The sequence below is a fragment of the Bos taurus genome, chromosome 25 (genome assembly GCF_002263795.3).
Source record: "Bos taurus isolate L1 Dominette 01449 registration number 42190680 breed Hereford chromosome 25, ARS-UCD2.0, whole genome shotgun sequence".
Classification (NCBI taxonomy): Eukaryota; Metazoa; Chordata; class Mammalia; order Artiodactyla; family Bovidae; genus Bos; species Bos taurus.
This window is the reverse complement of record NC_037352.1, coordinates 23779683-23799780: the sequence shown is the minus strand read 5'-3', so window position 1 is coordinate 23799780 and position 20098 is coordinate 23779683. Positions and strand designations below refer to the sequence as shown.

Here is a 20098-nt window from a genome sequence, read left to right as displayed (position 1 = left end):
GAAGTTTTAAAGATGTGAAACTCAGATGAAGACTCCCAGTACCATGGAACTGAAAGGGCCACTCTTTCCAGAACTTAAAATTGGGTCTTGTTTAGTTGCTAAGTCGTATCCAACTTTTTTGCAACCTCAAGGACTGTAGATTACCAGGCCCCTCTGTTCATGGGATTTCCCAGGCAAGGATACTGGAGTGGGCTGCCATTTCCTAATCCAGGGGATCTTCCCAACCCAGGGATCGAACCTGAGTTTCCTGTTTGGTAGGTGGATTCTCTGCTGCTCAACCACCTGGGAAGTCCCAAAATTGGGTCTGAGAGGCTCATCATGGTACAGGGAATTCCCATCAAATGGCCACATCCTTCCAACTCTGAAGTGAGGGCTTCCATAAGTCTTAAGATAAATGGGGCTACTGAATGTTTTTGTTATTATTGCTGTTGTGTTTTGAGCTGGGCGGTATCAGTTAAAAGGTCAAGGCATTCATACCTTTCAGGTACAAACTATTATGGGCAAAAAGCAATGAGCATGAGAACAATGCCAGCTGCACTGTTTGGAAGGATGGATTCTCCCTTTCTCATCTCTGAACCACTCACAGCCACCTTTCCAGAGCTGTGAATCATCCATTCGAGGGAAGGGAGGGGAATAGAATGTTAAATACAATTTATGCTTTGCTTATTGAAATCAAATACAAAATTCAGCCTCCCGTGAGTTGCCATGCTCATGTTTAAGTAGGGTGGAAGTGTCACTAACCTGAGACCGTTTTCAATAGGCTGACTTAGCTTTGCTGGATAGGAAGCAATTCCTTGGTCAAGTTTCCCCACCAAAGAAGGGGATGTGGCTTGGTGACTCACTCCAAGTCACAAGAATCAAGCTAGAGAAGACACTACCGAAAAGAGAACTTAAACGTGCCAAGTTGGCATTTCTCTTCAGAACCGTGAGCTTTCACCCATATCACTAAACAGATGCTTAAAACAAAAATTCTCCAAATATCAAGGCTTAGGCCTCTGCCCTAGTTCTCCAGAGAACTTTAGCCTGCTGCTCTATGCAAGAGGGATAAATACTTAGGGAGAGTTTCCTACTTTGATTTCCCAGGTCAGAATGGCTTGTTAACCATGGGCTAACCATTTAAAAGATGGATTTGCTTTTCCTAGCTAAGTGAGGATGCATACTCACTAAGTTTCTTTTTTAAGCAGCATTTGAGGGCTTCCTTGGTGGCTCAGACAGTAAAGAACCTGCCTGCAATGTGAGAGACCTGGATTCAATCCCTGAGTTGGGAAGATTCCCCTCGAGGAGGAAATGGCAACCCACTCCAGTATTCTTGCCTTGGGAATGTCATGGACAGAGGATCCTGGTGGGCTACAGTCTATGGGGTCACAAAGCATTGGGCACAACTGAGAGACTAACGCTTTAAGGGCTTGATATTCTGAGTTTATAGGGACAGGTAGACAGCCAGGGAGGTGGGACATGGACAGTGGTGTGACTGAGGGGCTGAGCTAATATGGGATCATCCACTATATAAGAGATGGAGTAGGCTAGAGCAGTGGTCATTCTTGCGTGTATGCATGCACAGTGGCTCAGTCATGTTTGACTCTTTGTGACCTTATGGATTGTAGCCTGCAAGGCTCCTCTCTCCATGAGACTTTCCAAGCAAGAATATGGGCGTGGGTTGCCATTTCCTTCTCTAGGGGATCTTCCTGATCCAGGGTTTCCTGAATTGGCAGGTAGATTCTTTACTGCTGAGCCACCGGGGAAGCCCACTGGTCATTCTTAGCTCATGGAAAAATATCTTTAAAATTTTCCTACCATGAGCTGCTCCTTTGACCTCCTAAGTTATAAGATTGCCCCTTAGTTGTCACTGAACTCCAAAAGAGACCTAGTCCTCCAAGGAAGGCATCAATCCTAGGGACCACCTCATTCAGAAGTGATCCCCGCAAAGGCATGAACGCAGGGGAGGAAGGAGGATGAGAGGGACGAAGAAATACACACGTGAGACTTCCCTCATTCTCCATCCCAGCTTCATAACACTAGTTTTGGAAGGGTAGATGTCTGGGCCCCACCCGAGAGATTCCAACCCTTTAAAAATTCTGCAGTGCACCTTAGGACGTTGTAGCTTGAAAATACCCCCCACAGCTGCCTCTAATACATAATCAGAGCCACTCCTTGCTTTGCTTATGACGTTAGTTACTTAGTTGTGTTGGACTCTTTGCAACCCCATGGACTGTCGCCCACCAGGCTCCTCTGTGCATGGAATTCTCCAGGCAAGAATACTGGAGTGGGTTGCCATTCCCTACTGCAGGGGGATCTTCCTGACCCAGGGACTGGAAACTGCATCTCCTGCATTGCAGGCAGCTTCTTTACTATCTGAGCCACCCGGGAAGCCCTTGCTCATAAAACAGGGCTCCAAATCAGTCATCCCACACTACATTCTTCTGATCAAGCAGGCCCTGTCTTCTTTCAAACAGGTGTGAATGTGTACGTGTGGCACAGTTTTATTTGTATCTTCGTTTACTTTGGTGGTTTAGTCACTAAGTCATGTCTGACTCTTGTGATCCCATGGACTGTAGCCCACTGGGCTTCTCTGTCCATAGAATTTTTCAGGCAAGAATACTTGAGTGGGTAGCCATTCTCTTCTCCAGGGCATCTTCCTGACCCAGGGATGGAACCTGCCTCTCCGGCATGGCAGGCAGATTCTTTACCGCTGAGCCATCAGGGAAACCCTTTTTTACTTTGGTAGTAAAGGGATATATGCTGCCTTCAACTCAATAACTATTGTTTTAATCTGGAAAAAAATTGTCAGATTGTTTCTGAATCTTGCACATCAGTCTGTTCCTTGGCAGGATGGGTTAAGAGGGGAGGACACCGCACCCTTTATAGGAACTGCTTCCTTTGTGCTGTTTCAAGAATCATCCTGCCCTGCAGATAGAATTCCCTGGCACAGTGGATAACCTGGGTCGTCCTGGCTATCCCAGAGAAGGGATACTCCCAGAATTCAGGGGGGTGGAGGTGGGAATGGAGGTAATCAATACAAACACACCATCAAAATCCATCAATCAGATTGCATTAAGCTTTATAACAACACAGTTTTCAGTTAGCGGGAGAAATGACAGTTTAATAACAGTTGAACAGATTTCACTCCCTCCCCCCACTCATACATATTTCCAATTTTGCTAGAACAGTTCCTGGTTCTGGAGATCTGTGAAGAGTGTTTTATGTCAAATGCTGCATTTTAATGGAATCAAACTAATGCGAAGGGACATCTGATGCAGCAGCCCTTGATGGGGGTGTCCGCAGGCAGCCCTTACCCTCCCCCACCCCCTGACACTGGGTCTGACAAAGGGAGTCAGTCTGCTTGTTGCTGCCCCAATATGTGCCATCTCTGAATCGAGCAAACGAAGCATGAGATGACCACGAAGGGGAGATGGTGGGACAAAGAGAGAGATGGTGATCAACCCCCTGTGGGTTGGGTTGCTAAAGGTTATTAATAACAAAAGACATGCCAGCTCTCTGGGCCCTGCCCCACTGGGGACCCTAAAGGACAGAGCCCCTCCAATAGCTCATCTCAGATCCATGCTGCTGAGGGTCTCAGAGATGGAGACCTCCCACCAAGAAGACTGGTTTTCTTTTTTCACTCCCAGAGATGGCATTCATCTTTCCCAACCTCAGAGCTCTGGGCTCAGCTGCCACTCCCTTGCTCTAAGAGCAGTCCTGTGAGCCTGATTCTAAGGAGGGCCTAGGCTAAGCTTCTTTACCACCCAGGATACTCATGAAGAGAGGGACCCAACTGCCCTTTGAAGGCTCTTAGAAGGAAGGCTTCCAGGGATGTCAGCTTTTTTTTTTTTTGGTGAGGAACGTGCATGCCTCTGCCTTCATCAGATGAGGAGTGAGGAAGTCAAAGGTTGTGGGATGAGACCTTAAGGAGAAGGCTTGAGACACCTTAAGAGGGAGGGTCTTGCTCCCTAGGAGTCCTGGAGCAATCAGCCACAATTAGTATTCTGGCGAAATGCCAAAGCAGAGGTTGATCGAGCAGGGGCCTTTGCCAGATGTGGGGCTAGAACTCAGGCTTCTCAAATTAAAGTGAGAGGCCCCTGCCCAAAGTAGACCTTCCCTTCTTTCTTATCATTTAAACAAACATTCATGGCACTGTCTCTGACCTTGACCGCTATTTATCCTGTCTTCAGACTAGATTAACCAGCAGAAGACAAGAATTAGCAGTGGATTCTGGTGGCCACCTGGTCAACCAGATGCTGCTACCCAGGCAGGCCTGGTACCCTATGCTCATGCCAGGGGATCCATCTCTCTGCCTAAGCCAACAGCGTTGGAAGCAATCCTGACTGGACAAAGGAGGAGATCTACTCGGCACCCCATCAAGGCTGAGGCTGCAGACCCTGGGGGATTCAGGACTTGGGTCAGGAGCCTCCCTAGCAACTCGCCAGCCTTGCCGCCACATTGCGAGCCTCATTTGTCACCCTCTTCCTGTTCCCACTGGAAATCTTGACCAGTCATTTGGTAAAACATCATGTTGAAGGGTTTGTAGAACTTCCGCAGTCTGTGGATCACATCCGGGTCAATGCGAGGATGAGTCCGACCCTTGCTCTTGCCTAAGCACCTGGGGGCACTGCTGTCTTCTGGCTTCTTTAAGCAAGGGAACCCCTTGGTTTTGTTGAAATAGAAATGTTTCTCAGTCACAACACGCTTGAGGCCTAGAAAATCCTGTACTTTGGCCATTTCCCCGGCGGGGTCCACTATGAGTCGCTCACCGCTGACGAAGAGGATCTGAGAGAGGGGGAAATACTGGAGCCAGTTTTCCAGATGCAGAGCATAGATCCCTATTCGAATGGCACTCCAGGAGGCGTCGATCAGCCCTAGGGTCCGATTTTTGAAGGCCAGCACCTCGAAGGTGGGGATCTCGGGTTTCTTTGACAGGGTCTGGGTGTAGTCAGAGATGGCCCTGGTCACAGGGTTCCTCACCACCACGATGAGTTTGATGTCCTTGGCCATGGAGTGGATGCGCTTGGGAGCCTCGTTTGTCACAAAGTAACTTGGCGTCTTCTCCATGGTTAACTGCCCATCCAAAGTCTTGGGCATCACATTTCTAGAAGAAGGAGGAAAACAAGAGAGTGGTTATTCCTATTCAGAAATAACTGAACTTGTCCCATGAAACATATGATATAAACAGCTCAGTGGGGAGAACTACCAAATAAAATTCATATACACTTGGAAGTTCTTTTTAGACGTGTTATTTGCTCAGTCATGTCCAACTCTTTGCGACCCCATGGACTATAGACCCCCGAGCTCCTCTACCCATGGAATTCTCCAGGCAAAAATATTGGAGTGGGTAGCCATTCCCTTCTTCAGGAGATCTTTCTGCCCTAGAAATTGAAGATGGGTCTTCTATACTGCAGGCAGATTCTTTACCATCTGAGCCACCAGTGAAGCCCTTTTTAGACTATATGTCCCACTATAGTTCTGATTAAAGTATTTTCATAAAAGGCAGCAAAAAGCGTGTGCATTCATTCTTGGGAATGTTATACACCTGGCGTTTAAATTGCAGCTCTATCTCTTGCCAGTTATGTTTAACCTAGTTGGACTCTCAATTTCTCTGTGTATTAGTTTTATAATCTCTGAAATAAAGATAATGATAGCACCTACTTCACATGGTTGTAAAAGGATTAAAGGAGATAATGCTTTTAAAGCATTTAGCACAGAAGCTGGCATGTGTAAAAGCTTAATAAATCAAGGATAGATTGTTGTAGTGGCTTTCAGAAAGTGTTTGAGCTCAGCAAGACCTCAAAGGTGATCTAGCCTAAGGGTGGGCAAACTACTATATGCCTCCTGTTTTTGTATGGCCCACAGGTAAGAATGACTTCTCATCTTTAAAGTGAAGTGAAAGTGAAAGTCACTCAGTCATATCCTACTCTTTGTGACCCCATGGACTGTAGTTCGGAAGGGGGAAAAACAAAAATAATAAGACTAACATTTTGTGGCACAAGAAAATTGTAGGTTCACATTTCAATGCTTATAAATAAATTGTCATTGGAACATGGCCATTCATTCCTTTCTGTAAAGTCTGTGGCTGCTTTTTGCATCTACATCGGCAGAGTTGAATAACTGCAAACAGAGACCATATCACATGCAAATCTGAACATATTTTCTAACTGGTCCTTTAAGATATCATTTGCTGACCCCTGGCCACCTGCAGATTAAATAAATGTAAAAGGCTTTGAAATAGTGTCCAGTACCACCCTACTGTTCATTGGAAGGACTGATGTTGAAGCTGAAACTCCAATACTTTGGCCACCTGATGCGAAGAGCTGACTCATGGAAAAGACTCTGATGCTGGGAAAGATTGAGGGCAGGAGGAGAAGGGGATGACAGAGGATGAGATGGCTGGATGGCATCACTGACTCTATGGACACGAGTCTGAGTGAACTCCGGGAGTTGGTGATGGACAGGGAGGCCTGGCATGCTGCGATTCATGGGGTCTCGAAGAGTCGGACACAACTGAGCGACTGAACTGAGCTGAACTGAATCTAGATTAAAAGGGCCCATCTAGTCAAAGCTATGGGATGGCACCCCACTCCAGTACTCTTGCCTGGAAAATCCCATGGATGGAGGAGCCTGGTGGGCTGCAGTCCATGGGGTCGCTAAGTGTCAGACACGACTAAGCGACTTCACTTTCACTTTTCACTTTCATGCATTGGAGAAGGAAATGGCAACCCACTCCAGTGTTCTTGCCTGGAGGATCCCAGAGACAGGAGAGCCTGGTGGGCTGCTGTCTATGGGGTCGCACAGAGTCAGACATGACTGAAGTGACTTAGCAGCAGCAGCACGTATGGATGTGAGAGTTGGACTATAAGGAAGGCTGGGCACCAAAGAATTGGTGCTTTCGAACTGTGGTGTTGGAGACTCTTGAGAGTCCCTTGGACTGCAAGGAGATCAAACCAGTCAATCCTAAAGGAAATCAACCCTGAATATTCACTTGAAGGACTGATGCTGAAGCTGAAGCTCCAATACTTTGGCCACCTGATGTGAAGAGTGGACTCACTGGAAAAGACCTTGATGCTGGGAAAGATAGAAGGCAGGAGGAGAAGGGGACAATAGAGGATGAGATGGTTGGATGGTATCGCTGACTCAATGGACATGAGTTTGAGCAAGCTCCAGGAAATGGTGAAGGACAGGGAAGCCTGGTGTGCTGTAGTCCATGGGGTTGCAAAGAGTCGGATATGACCGAGTGACTGAACAACAACAAACCTAGTCAAAGGGTTTCCGTGGTGGTTCAGTGGTAAAGAATCTGCCTGAAATGCAGGAGACTCGAGTTCAATCCCTGGGTTGGGAAGATTCCCTGGAGAAGGAAATGGCAACCCACTTGAGTATTCTTGCTTGGGAAATCCCATGGACAGAGGAGCCTGATGGGGAGTCCATGGGGTAGCAAGTGAGTCGTATATGGCTGAGCAACTAAACACACAATTGTCCAATCTAGTCCAAAGGCGTCTTTATGCAAATGAGGAAAAGGAAGCCCAAGGACAGGGAATCAAGCAGGTTTTGTGACTTCAGCAAGTTGAATCACATCCCTGAGCCTTATTATCTTCATCTTCAAAATTCTGAAACTTACCTCAAGTTCAGCTGAGAATGAAATGAATGACATATATCAATAGTGTGACCTACAGTGTGACAACATCTAGCACAGATCTGGTTTCATACATGGGATTTCTTCCTTCTTGGCTCCCAAGTTTGGTCAGTAAGGCCATGATAGGTCCCACATGTGTGTGCTCAGTCACTGCAGTTGTGTCTGACTCTTTGTGACCCACTGGACTGTAGCCCATCAGTCCCCTCTGTCCATGGGATTCTCCAGGCAAGAATACTGGAGTGGGTTGCCATGGCCTCCTCCAGGGGATATTTCCAACCCAGGGATCGAACGCACATCTCCTGTGTTTCCTGCATTGCAGGTGGATTCTTTACCACTGAGCCACTGGGGAAGCCCGATAGATCCCACACCAGGTTCCATATCTCTTGGTTTCCTTCCCAGGGTTGCTTCTCAAATCCATCCCTCCATCCCTGTTCACCTTTGGAGTGGTCTTGTCTTATTTGAGAGCTTCAAGGGACTAAAGGAGTTTGATGCTATTGGTCCTCCAATACCAACGTGGCCAGTCTATCAGTGAGAAAATGAGGCTCAAGATCCTATTATACAGTCAATTTGCTGCAGGCATATGTGGACCAAAGTTAATTGACGATAAACCCGTTGCATACCTGTTAGTACAGCAGGGCATCTGCCACCATGTACTCCATTAAGTCTGTTCACTCCTGAGCCTTGCACCAAAGTGGTACATTTAGGATTACACAAGACCTCTTTGTTATGATGACACGCTTTTAAATGTCTCAGCTAATAAAACTTAATACAGACGAAGATCCCTCAGCTTCCCTACCATAATTAAATTTATTTACTATCGCCTGTGTGGAGAAAGAATGACTTTTCTTTTATCTCTAATTCACATGCTCTGTCAATAATTAATTGCTACTGGGTTTTGAGCTTTCTCGGCAAGCACTTTTATTAGGCAAGAGGAATGTGCCTCTTGTCTAATGCAGAGATATTCACATGGAGTTTGACGTCGTTTGGGTATAATGATTGGGCAGTGAGCAGTTTTCAGATCAAAGCAATAGCTCTGGCCATAAGTAATCATACTCATCTCGAACAGACATCATCTCCCCAGTATTTTGAACGTCGTCACATTTGTGTGCCTCTTTGGTTTTCGTCAGATTTAATTATGTTGCTTGGAGGGGCAGTGCTAAGGAACATAGTTTTGGGGGAGTCAATTGTCTGATTTCAGAGTTCTGACTACCCTTATCACCTTGATGAAGTGACTAAACCAACCAGTATTCTTGGGCTTCCCTTGTGGCTCAGCTGGTAAAGAATCTGCCTACAATGAAGGAGACTTGGGTTTGACCCCTGGGTTGGGAAGATCCCCTGGAGAAGGGAAAGGCTACCCACTCCAGTATTCTGGCCTGGAGAATTCCATGAACTGTATAGTCCCTGGGGTTGCAAAGAGTCAAATACAACTGAGCCACTTTCACTTTCACAAACCACTCTGACTCTCCATTTTCTCATCCAAAAAATAGAGTTAATAAGTGAAAGTGTTAGTCACTCACTCGTGACTGACTCTTTGTGACTCCATGGACGGTAGCCCCCCATGCTCCTCTGTCCATGGAATTCTCCAGGCAAGAATACTGGAGTGGGTAGCCATTCCCTTCTCCAGTGGAATCATCCTGACCTAAGGAGTGAACTTGGATCTCCTGCATTGCAGGCAGAGTCTTTACTGTCCGAGCCACCAGGGAAGCCCAGGGTTAATGAAAGTCCCTCTCTTATAGGATTGTAGAGAAGATAATACAGGTGAATCACTTTGAATAGTGTCCAACGAATGCCAGAATTTTAAAAGCTTAAGCCAGGGGTGCACAATCATTGGGACAGCAATTATTAGAGAAGAATAAGGAGAAAATATTTATGTTTAACCAAATGGAAAAGTTGAACAACATGAAAACTAAGGAATTGATGTAGAAAAATAAAAAAGAATATTCTGATTCAAGCCCATATCACCATACTTCATGATCAGGGGAGCTGCTATTAGTTTAGCTGGAGGTGAAGGAATATACTGATATCCCACTTTTATTCCAATTAGATTCTCTTATTTTATTATGAAACTCATGTCATAGTATAAAAATACTAAATAAATGTTGATGCAAAAAATACTAAAGATAGATATTTTTAATACATGGCCTTTTCAGAATTTTGCCCCTCAGTATATATACATTGCTCTTTTATTTTGTTGCATTTTTTTTTTTTTTTTTTTAGCTTCTAGGGTTTTCTTCTCATCCGGTCTCTGCTGTTGACTTCTTAGAGCTCAGTGTTTATCTTTACACTGACCTCGTTCAAATTCATCTCCTTCACTTCAGCTAATTGCTGCAGTCTGTCAAGATCTTTGTGGATCCTGAGTTTTTTATCTGAAGCATCTGAGATAAATGGTATCCAGCCTGTAAGCCAATGTATATAGGGGAGTAAGTGTGTGCCTAGTTCAGTGATCAATGCAAAAAAACGGTATCCAGTCCTTATGGCTGAGACGGTAAAGAATCTGCCTGCAAAGCGGGAGACCTGGGTTCGATCCCTGGGTTGAAAAGATCCCCTGGAGGAGGGTGTGGCAACCCACTCTAGTATTCTTGCCTAGAGAATTCCACGGACAGAGGAGCCTGGCAGGCTACAGTCCATGGGGTTGAAAAGAGTTGGACACAACTGAGCGACTTTTATTTTTCAAGCCAGTGTGTATATAGGGAAGTAAGTGTGTGCCTAGCTCAGTGATCCATGGAAACAGCCATGAGAGGAGGGGGCTAGAGAAGGCAACAGAGAGAGTAGTGGGGAACAGAGATGCCTAAATGGCTTCGATTGTTATGTTACAGATAGATACCACCCGGCATTTGAGAGTTCCTGCATTTGGGGCACATATGGGAAAACCGTCTCATTTGTGGAATCTAGAAAAATGGTACAGATGAACCTATTTCCAGGGCAGAAATAGTGACACAGACACAGAGGACTGATATATGGACACGGGGTGGGGGGAGGGGAAGGTGGGATGAATTGGGAGATGGGAATTGACGTATATACACTGTTATGTGTAAAATAGCTAGCTAGTGGGAAGCAGCTATACAGCACAGGCAGCTCAGCTCAGTGCTCTGTGATGACCCTAGAGGGGTGAGATGGGGGTGGGAGGAAGGTCCAAGAGGGAGGGGATATACGTATACTTGTAGCTGATTCACTTCAGAAGCTAACAGTGTTGTAAAGAAATTATACTCCAATTAAAAAAAAAAAAAGATACAACTATTGTTGTGTGAGATATACTGGAATTGTTGCCAGTAACAAAGTATCCAGTAGATGCTCAAAATCAATGAAGTAGCAGTCCCCCCTTTCCAAAAAAGATTTTGAATCAGTTATATTCATTCATTCATTCCATAAATGCTCACATCCATAAATGGCAATATACTAGTGAAGACAACAGACAAGGTCCTTTCCCCCCACAGAGCTTCCAGTATAACTGCTACCTCCGATGAAAGGAGGGTTCTCTATAGTATCACATAAATAACTATTTTGATCAAAAGAGCAGGTATTATTACTTTTCACTTTTACAAAGAAGGAACCGGACTCAGAACCTGAAGATACTTTTTCAAAGTCTCACTGGGTGAGCTTATTCTTGGCTCCTAAGCTAATGGCCAAGCAAACATCTACCCCCAGCTCCTGGCAAATAGCAGGTGCTCGGTAAATATCTGTTGAGTGAATAGATGAGTAAGCCATTAGGCTCCTGTTCTAAGGCTTTGTTGTGATAGGTTTTGCTGCCCTAATCTCACCAATTCTCAGCCCTTATCTCCTCACCAATCTACTCACCTGGGTCCTTAATTCAGCAGCAATTTCTTTACATAGAAATAGCTAGATATTTCTTGATATCTGTCTGTCTGTCTATCTATCTAGGTATTTCTAGATACCAGCTATTTCTATATCTAGAAATAGAGCCTCCCTCTTCCTAAAAAAATAAAAATAAAAAAACAACTACAGGAGACAGCTCTCTAACATGTAAGACCAACCCCTCCCCACATGGGCTTTGAATATTATCTCCTTCTACCTTCTCAGGAATTTTTCATCCCAACTTTCCTTCTCTCTCCTGGTATTAAGTAAGTTCTTTTTGACTGGATCTGACATTTCACCATGCCCATGCTCTCACATCTTTATGTGCTTGAGGAATGGGGAGGTGACCAGTCATGCCAGAGGGGAGTGAGCAAAGCTAAGGAAGTAAGGAAAAGGTCAGGGGGTGTGGAGGAAAAGACCATGAGGTTTGGGGGTGCTGGTTCTTATGGGCCACCGGCAAGACACTTGGTTTTATTCCATATGTGATGAGAAACCACTGGAGAACATGAAAGAGGAGAACATAAGCTTTACATTTTCAGAGATCTTTCTCCAGCTGCTTTGCTGAGAACACACAGGTATGTGGCAAGAGCAGAAGGAAGACTGCCTGCTAAGAGGCCATTGCTGGAAGGCAGGTCGGAGTTGAGGGTACAGGGATGCAGGTAGAGAGGGCAACCTGGGAAGTAGCGTTCAGAGTTGGGATGTCTTTAAAAAGTAGGGCCAACAGTCCTTTAGGATGGGTGGGATGTGTGTGAAGCGAGAGTGTCATAGAAGACTCCAAGACTGTTGGCCTGAGCTGATGATTAACTAGTAGTTTATCAAAGTGGAGAACACTGGAAAAGAAGCCAGTTTCAGGGGAAGAAACCAAGTCTGGTTTTGGACTTGTAATCTGAGATACTCACATGGAGGAGTGGATACGAGAGCCTGAAATTCAAGGGAGGTTCCAGTTGGAGGTGGACATTTACATCACGTGTTCACAATCCACTTGCCAGAAAAGCAGGGTGAAGGGATGTCAGAGTCTCTTCACCTTCACTAGGAGAAGGTGGGTCATGACCTTTGCCTATCTGGGGAGTCCTTCTGAAGAGACACAGGAGACACAGGTTTGATCCCTGAGTCAGGAAGATCTACTGGAGGAGGAAATGGCAACCCACTCCAGGATTCTAGCCTGAAGAATTCCATGGACAGAGAAGCCTCATAAGCTACAGTTCAAAAGACTCACAAAGAGTCGGACATGACTGAGTGACTAAGCACACACCTGAATAGAAAAAATGCTTAGACACTGATGTGCAAAAATAAATTTTAACTCCATCACCAAGATTTTCAACTCCTTTGAATTCCCAGGGTCCCTGATAACTTCCTGTGTTACACAGCTTAAAATAATGTCATCATATGGTTAGGATAATGTAATAATGAGAGAAGGAAATGGCAACCCACTCTAGTATTCTTGCCTGGAAAATCCCAGGGACAGAGGAGCATGGTGGACTACAGCCCCAGCGGTCCCAAAAGAGTCAGACACGACTAAGCAACTGAACAACAAACATCCTAATATGGTTGGTTCCCATGGCCCCCGTGGCTAAGCTCAGTTTCTGGAAGACTTGGGCAATGTTTCACTCACCTGTGTATCCCCCGTGCTTGACACAGTCCCTACTGCATGGAAGCTGCCCCATAATGATGTGTGGTTGTTGGACAAATGAATGAATGACATACAAATGGAAACATGATCCTTGGAAGTCAGGAGAACTGGGGCAGTTTGGAGGGCTCCTCTAAGTAGGTTTCTGGTGCATGGGGTTCAGGATTTCTGAATTCCACATCATCTCCCGTCTGAGGCACCCTGCACTGCAGCATGGACCATATGGTGAGGAAACACTGCATCTGTGCTTGGAAAGGCTTGTTAACAGTATCTGGGGTGCCCAGAGCAGCCGTGACATCGGCATCAACACACCATCCTGAAGCCGAGAATCATCCCGCAAGATCACGCAGTTGCTCTCACAGCCCCAAATGTTTATGAGACACGAGCCAACACGCTCTCCAAGCTCCCCCACCTCCGCTCTGCTGGTGGGGGCACTGGGCTGGGCACAAACCCCATCTGGATGCAGGTCACCATCTGGGACAACAGCTTTAACAACAGAGATCCCACAGTAGTTATCAGATGCCATTTACTGTATGTGCTGTTTGGAGGCTGAGAGTTCAAATTCTGACACCAGATCGAGGTCTCCAAGCACTTTCAGACACTGGGCTCCACAGCCTGGTGCTTAAAAAGCACAGACTCCAGATGAACCGAATCTGGATTCACTTACTGTGACAGAGCAGACCTTTCCCAGGACAGACCCTCCTCATATCCTTTGTTTTAGCTCCTCTCTGAAGTCCCTAGATAATAGTAACTGATGCACATTTCCTGAGTTGTTTTACAGATGCTAAAACTCCCACCAAATTAGATGTTAACTATCAATACTAGTTATCTAGTTATCAGTACTAGATAACCATGAGCACACAGCCCCCCTGGCTTCTCAGAGCCTAAGCCCTGGTAACGTTAACGCCTGTGATGCCACCATCTGATTGGCTGATACTTTACCATCAATCAGAGAATTGTGCACAATCGGATCACATACCCTGTGATGGCCCTCCCTCTCTTGGCCTTTAGAAATGCTTTCCTGAAACCTCTCTGGGAGCTTGGGTGTTTTGGGCTCTAGCTGTCATGGACTCCCTGTGTGCTGCTGTGCAATAAGCATTGCATTTTCCTTCCCCACAACCAGCACCTGGTGTCAGTAGGTCAGTTTTATTTTGGGTGGGCGAGTGGACCTAAGTTTGGTTCAGTAACGTTATTACCCGTGTGACTCTGGGAAAATTACTAATCTAATATTTTGTGGCTCCATTGCATAATCTGGAAAAAAAAAAAGCCATCATATTGATAATACCTATTTCTTAGGGATTTGGGGAAGGTTACTTTGGCCACCTCATGAGAAGAGTTGACTCATTGGAAAAGACTCTGATGCTGGGAGAGATTGGGGGCAGGAGGAGAAGGGGATGACAGAGGATGAGATGGCTGGATGGCATCACTGACTCGATGGACGTGAGTCTGAGTGAACTCCGGGAGTTGGTGATGGACAGGGAGGCCTGGTGTGCTGCGATTCATGGGGTCGCAAAGAGTCGGACACAACTGAGCAACTGAACTGAACTGAACTGATATGAGTTAACAGGCTTCCCCAGTGGGACTAGTGGTAAAGAACCTGCCTGCCAATGCCAGAGATGTAAGAGACACAGGTTTGATCCCTGGGTTGGGAAGATCCCCTGGAGGAGGTCATGGTAACCCAATCAAGTATTCTTGTCTGGAGAATCCCATAGACAGAGGAAACTGCAGGGTTACAGTCCATAGGTTTGCAGATTCTGAACGACTGAAGCGACTTAGCACCCACGCATATGAGTTAATATCTGAAAGAGTGCCTCACAGATAGTAGGTTCTCAATACATTGGTTGTGAATTTTTAAAACAACTTTCTCAAAAAGGTACTACTATCCTCCCTACTTTAGAGGTCAGGAAACTGAGACTCAGTGAAATTGATTTGTTAGTCCAAAGTCACAAGAGGTGGAACTGCAACTCAAATCCAAGGTCCATCCTGCACATTAGCCCAAGCTCTCAGTTACTGCCTAGCAATGTTTCACCAAACAACAGAGGCTCAGCAACGTTACATGACTGGCCCAAGGTCACACTGTTGGTAGGTGGCAAAGCTGGATTTTGAGCCTCATTATATGTGTTGTAAAGGTAGGCAGTCACTGACTCACCACTGGGAGTTACAGAAACCCAGGCCAGAAGCCCCAGAAATTCTTGCCAGATCAAACTCCATCGTTTAATTTCTGATATCTCTCTCTGGGGTATCATCAACTGAAGCAAATGGACAGCATCATGGACGCTGAGGGACAAGGTGATCACCCATGTAAGATGTAAAGAGTCCATTCTCTCTGGTAGGGTCAGCAGCTGAGCCTGCTTTTGGCTTGCCTGAATCAGATGTACACAGGCACCTCACATTTTCCCAAATGCATTATCCAGTGGGATAAATGGTGCATAAATGAGCAATATTTTTTGAGCCCTCCTGATAAACTGTAACTCAAGAGAATGGTTGTGAGAGCAAGGGCATGAGGCAGGGCTGTCTCCTCTGCAATGAAGAAAGAAACTTAGAGGGTCAATTGGGTACCTGCTACTTGCACAGCACTGAGCCAGGCAATTTCACGTATTATGCTGGCTCAGGCTCACCAGTGCCATATGAATCCCTGAGCCCATTACAGAGATGTGGAAACTGAGTCCAAGAGACAATAAACCCTGCTCCGGACCACAGGGCTGGACCCTTTTCTGCCTCATCCTGTTGGAGTTCATGCTGCTTTTCAAAGTCAACTTTTAGGAATCTTGAAATCCCTGAAGGTGAAAAGTCAAACCCTTGGGAAACCACATTTCTTATAAAGAAGACCCAAGAAAAGCAGCCTTTGCCGGGGCCATGTGGCTAAGGGCCAAACTGAAGCTGAGAAAGAAGGGATCCTGAGTGACAGCTCTGACTTCAGAACTAACTTGCCAAATGGGTTTAAGACAGGGATTTTTCTGTTTCTGGACCTGTACCATGAAAGGGCTTTGCTAATACAAATGCTCTCATTGATTACATCCAGCTTTGCTGGTGCTTAATATGTCAAGTATACAGTGATGATAAAGCGGGCATGATACCTGCCTGGCAACAGACCACGAGTTCCTTGAGGGACACACATGAATTTCCCACTTAAAAAAATTATTTATTTACTTATTATTTTTGGCAGCTCTAGGTCTTCATTGTTGCACACGGAATTTCTGTAGTTGCAACAAGCGGGGATTCCTTTCCACTTGTGGGGCGCAGGCTTTTCACTGCGGTGGCGTCTCTTGTGAACCTCAGGCTCTAGGTGCACAGGCTTAATTGCCCAGCAGAGTGTGGAATCTTCCCAGACCAGGGGTCGAACCCGTGTCCCCTGCATGGGCAGGCAGATTCCCAGTGACTGGACTGCCAGGGAAGTCTGAGTTTCCCATTTTTGTAAAGTGACCTGTGGTTCAGACGCAGCATCTCTGTTGTGGGCAGAAGTCTCTTTTCAGACAAAATTGCATCTGCCTCCAAGAGAGAGAAGGGGCTGACAGAAAAAGTGTGGGTAGAGGGGAGCAGAGCAGGTAGAGAGGAGAAGGGAAGGCTGAAGGTGATTAGAAAGGAGAAGAAAGAGAAAGAAAGACGAGAAAGGGAAGGAGTGGGGGAAGGAGGAGGAGGAGGAGCCTAGGCTGCGAGGAAAGGCAAAGAATGTAACTAACTGGAGAAGAAAGAGGAAAGCGTTCCAGGTTTGAATGACATGCAACCCCATGGTAGGAGACAAGAGCATACCCAGACCTCAGGAATACTTGTGCTTTCAAAGTTAGGGCCAGGCAGATACAGATATGTTAGGGTTTATGAAAGAAAAGACAGAATACCATTTCATTAATTTGGCCACTTCTTCTGCCAACTCTGTGCCGAGATCAAGAGAGAAAATGAAGAGCGAGATCTTGTCCTGAAGAAGTCTTCGTCTTCTAAAATGGCAAAGACAGTCTATTGGCTGTGTTGGATTGTGGAGGCCAATCCTTGCGTCTTGGGATTCACAGAGGTTCACGAGTTTCAGAGAGGGGAATCATTGACTGAGCGTTGACTTGATTCCAGGGTCCACGATCACCTTCTTCAGAAGCTCATCAGCGGGTGCTCATCCTGACAAAGGCGGGTGACCCAGTGTTCAACTTTGGGGTTCCATCTCTGAATCATAACTCGCTTTAAGCAACATGTTTCATGTCTTTGATCCTCAGTTTCATCATCTGTCAAATGGGTGTAATAACACCTCTTCCTCATTCACAGGAAAAGGTGCCCAGCACAGCACAAATATTGGTCAGTGTTCCCCCTTGTTATTACTGCTAGTGTAACGTAGCACATGGTAGATGCCAACAAATCTGTGTGTTGAGTGAGTGAAGGAGACAAGTCCTGCTTAAATTCTGAATCTAAACACCTATAATCGGTTGCCTAATACATGTGTTGTTGTTGTTTAGTCACTAAGTTGTGGCTGACTCTGTGACCCCATGGACTGTAGCCTGCCAGGCTCCCCTGTCCACGGGATCTCCCAGGCAAGCAAACTGGAGTGGGTTGCCATTTCCTTCTCCAGGGGATCTTCTTGATTCAGGGATCGAACCTGCATCTCCTGCATTGCAGGTGGATTCTTCACCACTGAGCCACCTGGGAAGACTCCATGATACATATCAGTTCAGTTCAGTCGCTCAGTCGTGTCCGACTCTTTGTGACCCCATGAATTGCAGCATGTCAGGCCTCCCTGTCCATCGCCAACTCCCAGAGTTCACTCAAACTCACATCCATCGAGTTGGTGATGCCATCCAGCCATCTCATCCTCTGTTGTCCCCTTTTCCTCCTGCCCCCAATCCCTCCCAGCAAGAGTCTTTTCCATCTGTATATGATGACCTTGATTCACAGAAACTGACTTCTTCAATGGGCATTAATACGACCCATTCTGAGAGCACTGAAAAGCTTCTGTTTGGCATAGAATCCAGGGAATTTCTAGAAATCTTATTTGCTGTGCCATCCCAGGGTGCCCAAGCACTTGGGAAACTTCAGTGATAGACAGAGCTTGGCCAGTTTATAGGGCCCATGCCTCAAACTGAACGAATCACAGGCTTGCTTTTATTTCTCCTTGTCATCTCTGGCTCCTCCCAGTTCACCCACTGGGCTTCAGCATCAACAGACCACGATATGACAGAAGCTGAATCGCTCATATGGCCTGATTTCAGAAAACACATATGGACAAAAAGCAACTAAGAAGTCAACAATCCCTTAAAATGAATTTGTGACAGAGTCTTCACCACTGAATCTACATTTTTTAAATTGGCTATGTGCGTGCCTATGGGGTTTTTAGATTAAGTTGACACTTATTGATTAAGTTTTTGGTATCTCTAGGGATGTGAAGGTCCTATGCAATAATTCCCGAGCCCACAGTTTGGGAAGCAGGGCTCTAAAACCTAAGCCTTGCTTACTGACAACCTCAGCTCCATCAGCGTCTTCTTATCCACAAGGCTCCCTCCAATCCTTCCTCTTTCGTTAGTGGCCCACCTCACTCCAGAGATTCAAAAGCAAGATGCTTCCTGATTTTAAAGGAACAGGATTATGGCTCACTTCACCTGCCCCTGACTGGGGACTCCACCCAGAATGTACTTCTCTGATACTTTACTCACCCACATTCAAAGAGTGCCCGCCGCAGAACCTCACACACCAACTTCTATCAGCTGTTTTATTGTAGCTTCTTTCCTCCGGGCTCAGCATTTCCAAGGGCAGGTGCCACGATTAACTGATGATTACAGAGATGTCAGCATTGTCTGTCCGGGCACCGTGTGCTCACGATTTAACAGACGGTGACAGGAGAGGGCTCCTCTCGGGAAGGCGGCATTCCAGCTCTCTGCACCTCACACTGCACTCCCAGCTGTGTGTCAGCTCAGCACTGCCTCGGGGATTCTGCCAGCCCTGCTTCCTTCTCACCAGCATCCTGCAGCTGAGCCAAGCCCTGCTTGCTCCGGCTGAGTCTGCCTCTCTCACCCTTATTTATGCACATCTTAGCCCTCCTGCCTGGCTCTCTTCCTGGCTCTGCCATCCTCACCCTAAAGGACTTTGGGCTGAGACTTCCCTGGCAGTCCAGTGGTTAAGACTCCACACTTCCAATGCAGGGATGCTGGGGATGTAGGTTCCATCCCCGGTCTGGGAAATCAGATTCCACATGCTGCATGGCGTGGCCAAATAAATAAATAAATGATAAAAATAAACACAGGACTTTGGGAAACCTATTTAACCACCCCCAGTCTCAATTTCCTCAGATGATGAGGATCCCAAGCAAGATCTATCCCAGAACACGTCAAGTCGAAAGAGCTCGTGCTTATGATACTGCAGTAGAATGAGTGTTTGTGCCCTGCCCAAATCACATGTTAAGTCCTAACACCCATTGGGATGGAATTAGGGGGTGTGGCCTTTGAGAGGGGATTAGGTCATAGGGTGGTGTTCTCATGAATAGGATTAGTGCCCTTGTAAAAGAGACCCCAGAAATCTCCCTCCCTACTTCTGCCAGGTAAGTACATAGTAAAAAGATAGCCCTCTCTGAACCTGGAAACAGGTCCTCAGCAGACAGTGAATCTGCCAACACCTTGATCTTGAAATTCCCAGCCTTCAGAACTGTAAGAAATAAATGCTTAAGCCACCCAGTCCATGGTACTTTTGTTACAGCAGCCCCCAAACAAATGAAGGCTCAGCACAGTGCCTGGAAGGAATTAACTGATCAGTACAAGTGTTAATTACTGTTGCTCTATTTATGAACCCTGTTTATTCACTGTGCATTCACAGAGAATGCCATCCCTGGGACTTGTGCTAACGGTGAGGTTATTTCACGTTTACCTCAGGTGCACCTTAAAACAAACTTTGTGTTTGTAAATAATTTGTACACGTCTCTTCCTTGTTGGTGCAAGGAACCTGATCGGCTAGAGAGATAAGGCTCAGTCAGAGCACTCGATGTTTTATTGGTGGAAATGTTGCTCAGGTCAACTCATGCCTGGCCATGGACATTTGTAAATAACTCGATCAAGATAGAAGCATCCATCCATACT

The 20098-nt window shown here is 46.1% G+C and overlaps 1 protein-coding gene across 1 annotated transcript in view; it reads right to left on the bottom strand.

Moving 5' to 3' along the window:
• Nucleotides 1-3041: 3041 nt before the first annotated feature.
• The window catches only part of HS3ST4 (heparan sulfate-glucosamine 3-sulfotransferase 4), a 497281-nt gene continuing 480224 nt past the window's right edge, over nt 3042-20098 (bottom strand). Inside the window, exon 2 of the mRNA XM_024985282.2 lies at nt 3042-5083. Within this exon, the coding sequence (XP_024841050.1) occupies nt 4447-5083 (637 nt within the window). The 3' untranslated portion in view covers nt 3042-4446. The remainder of the gene's footprint in view (nt 5084-20098) is intronic.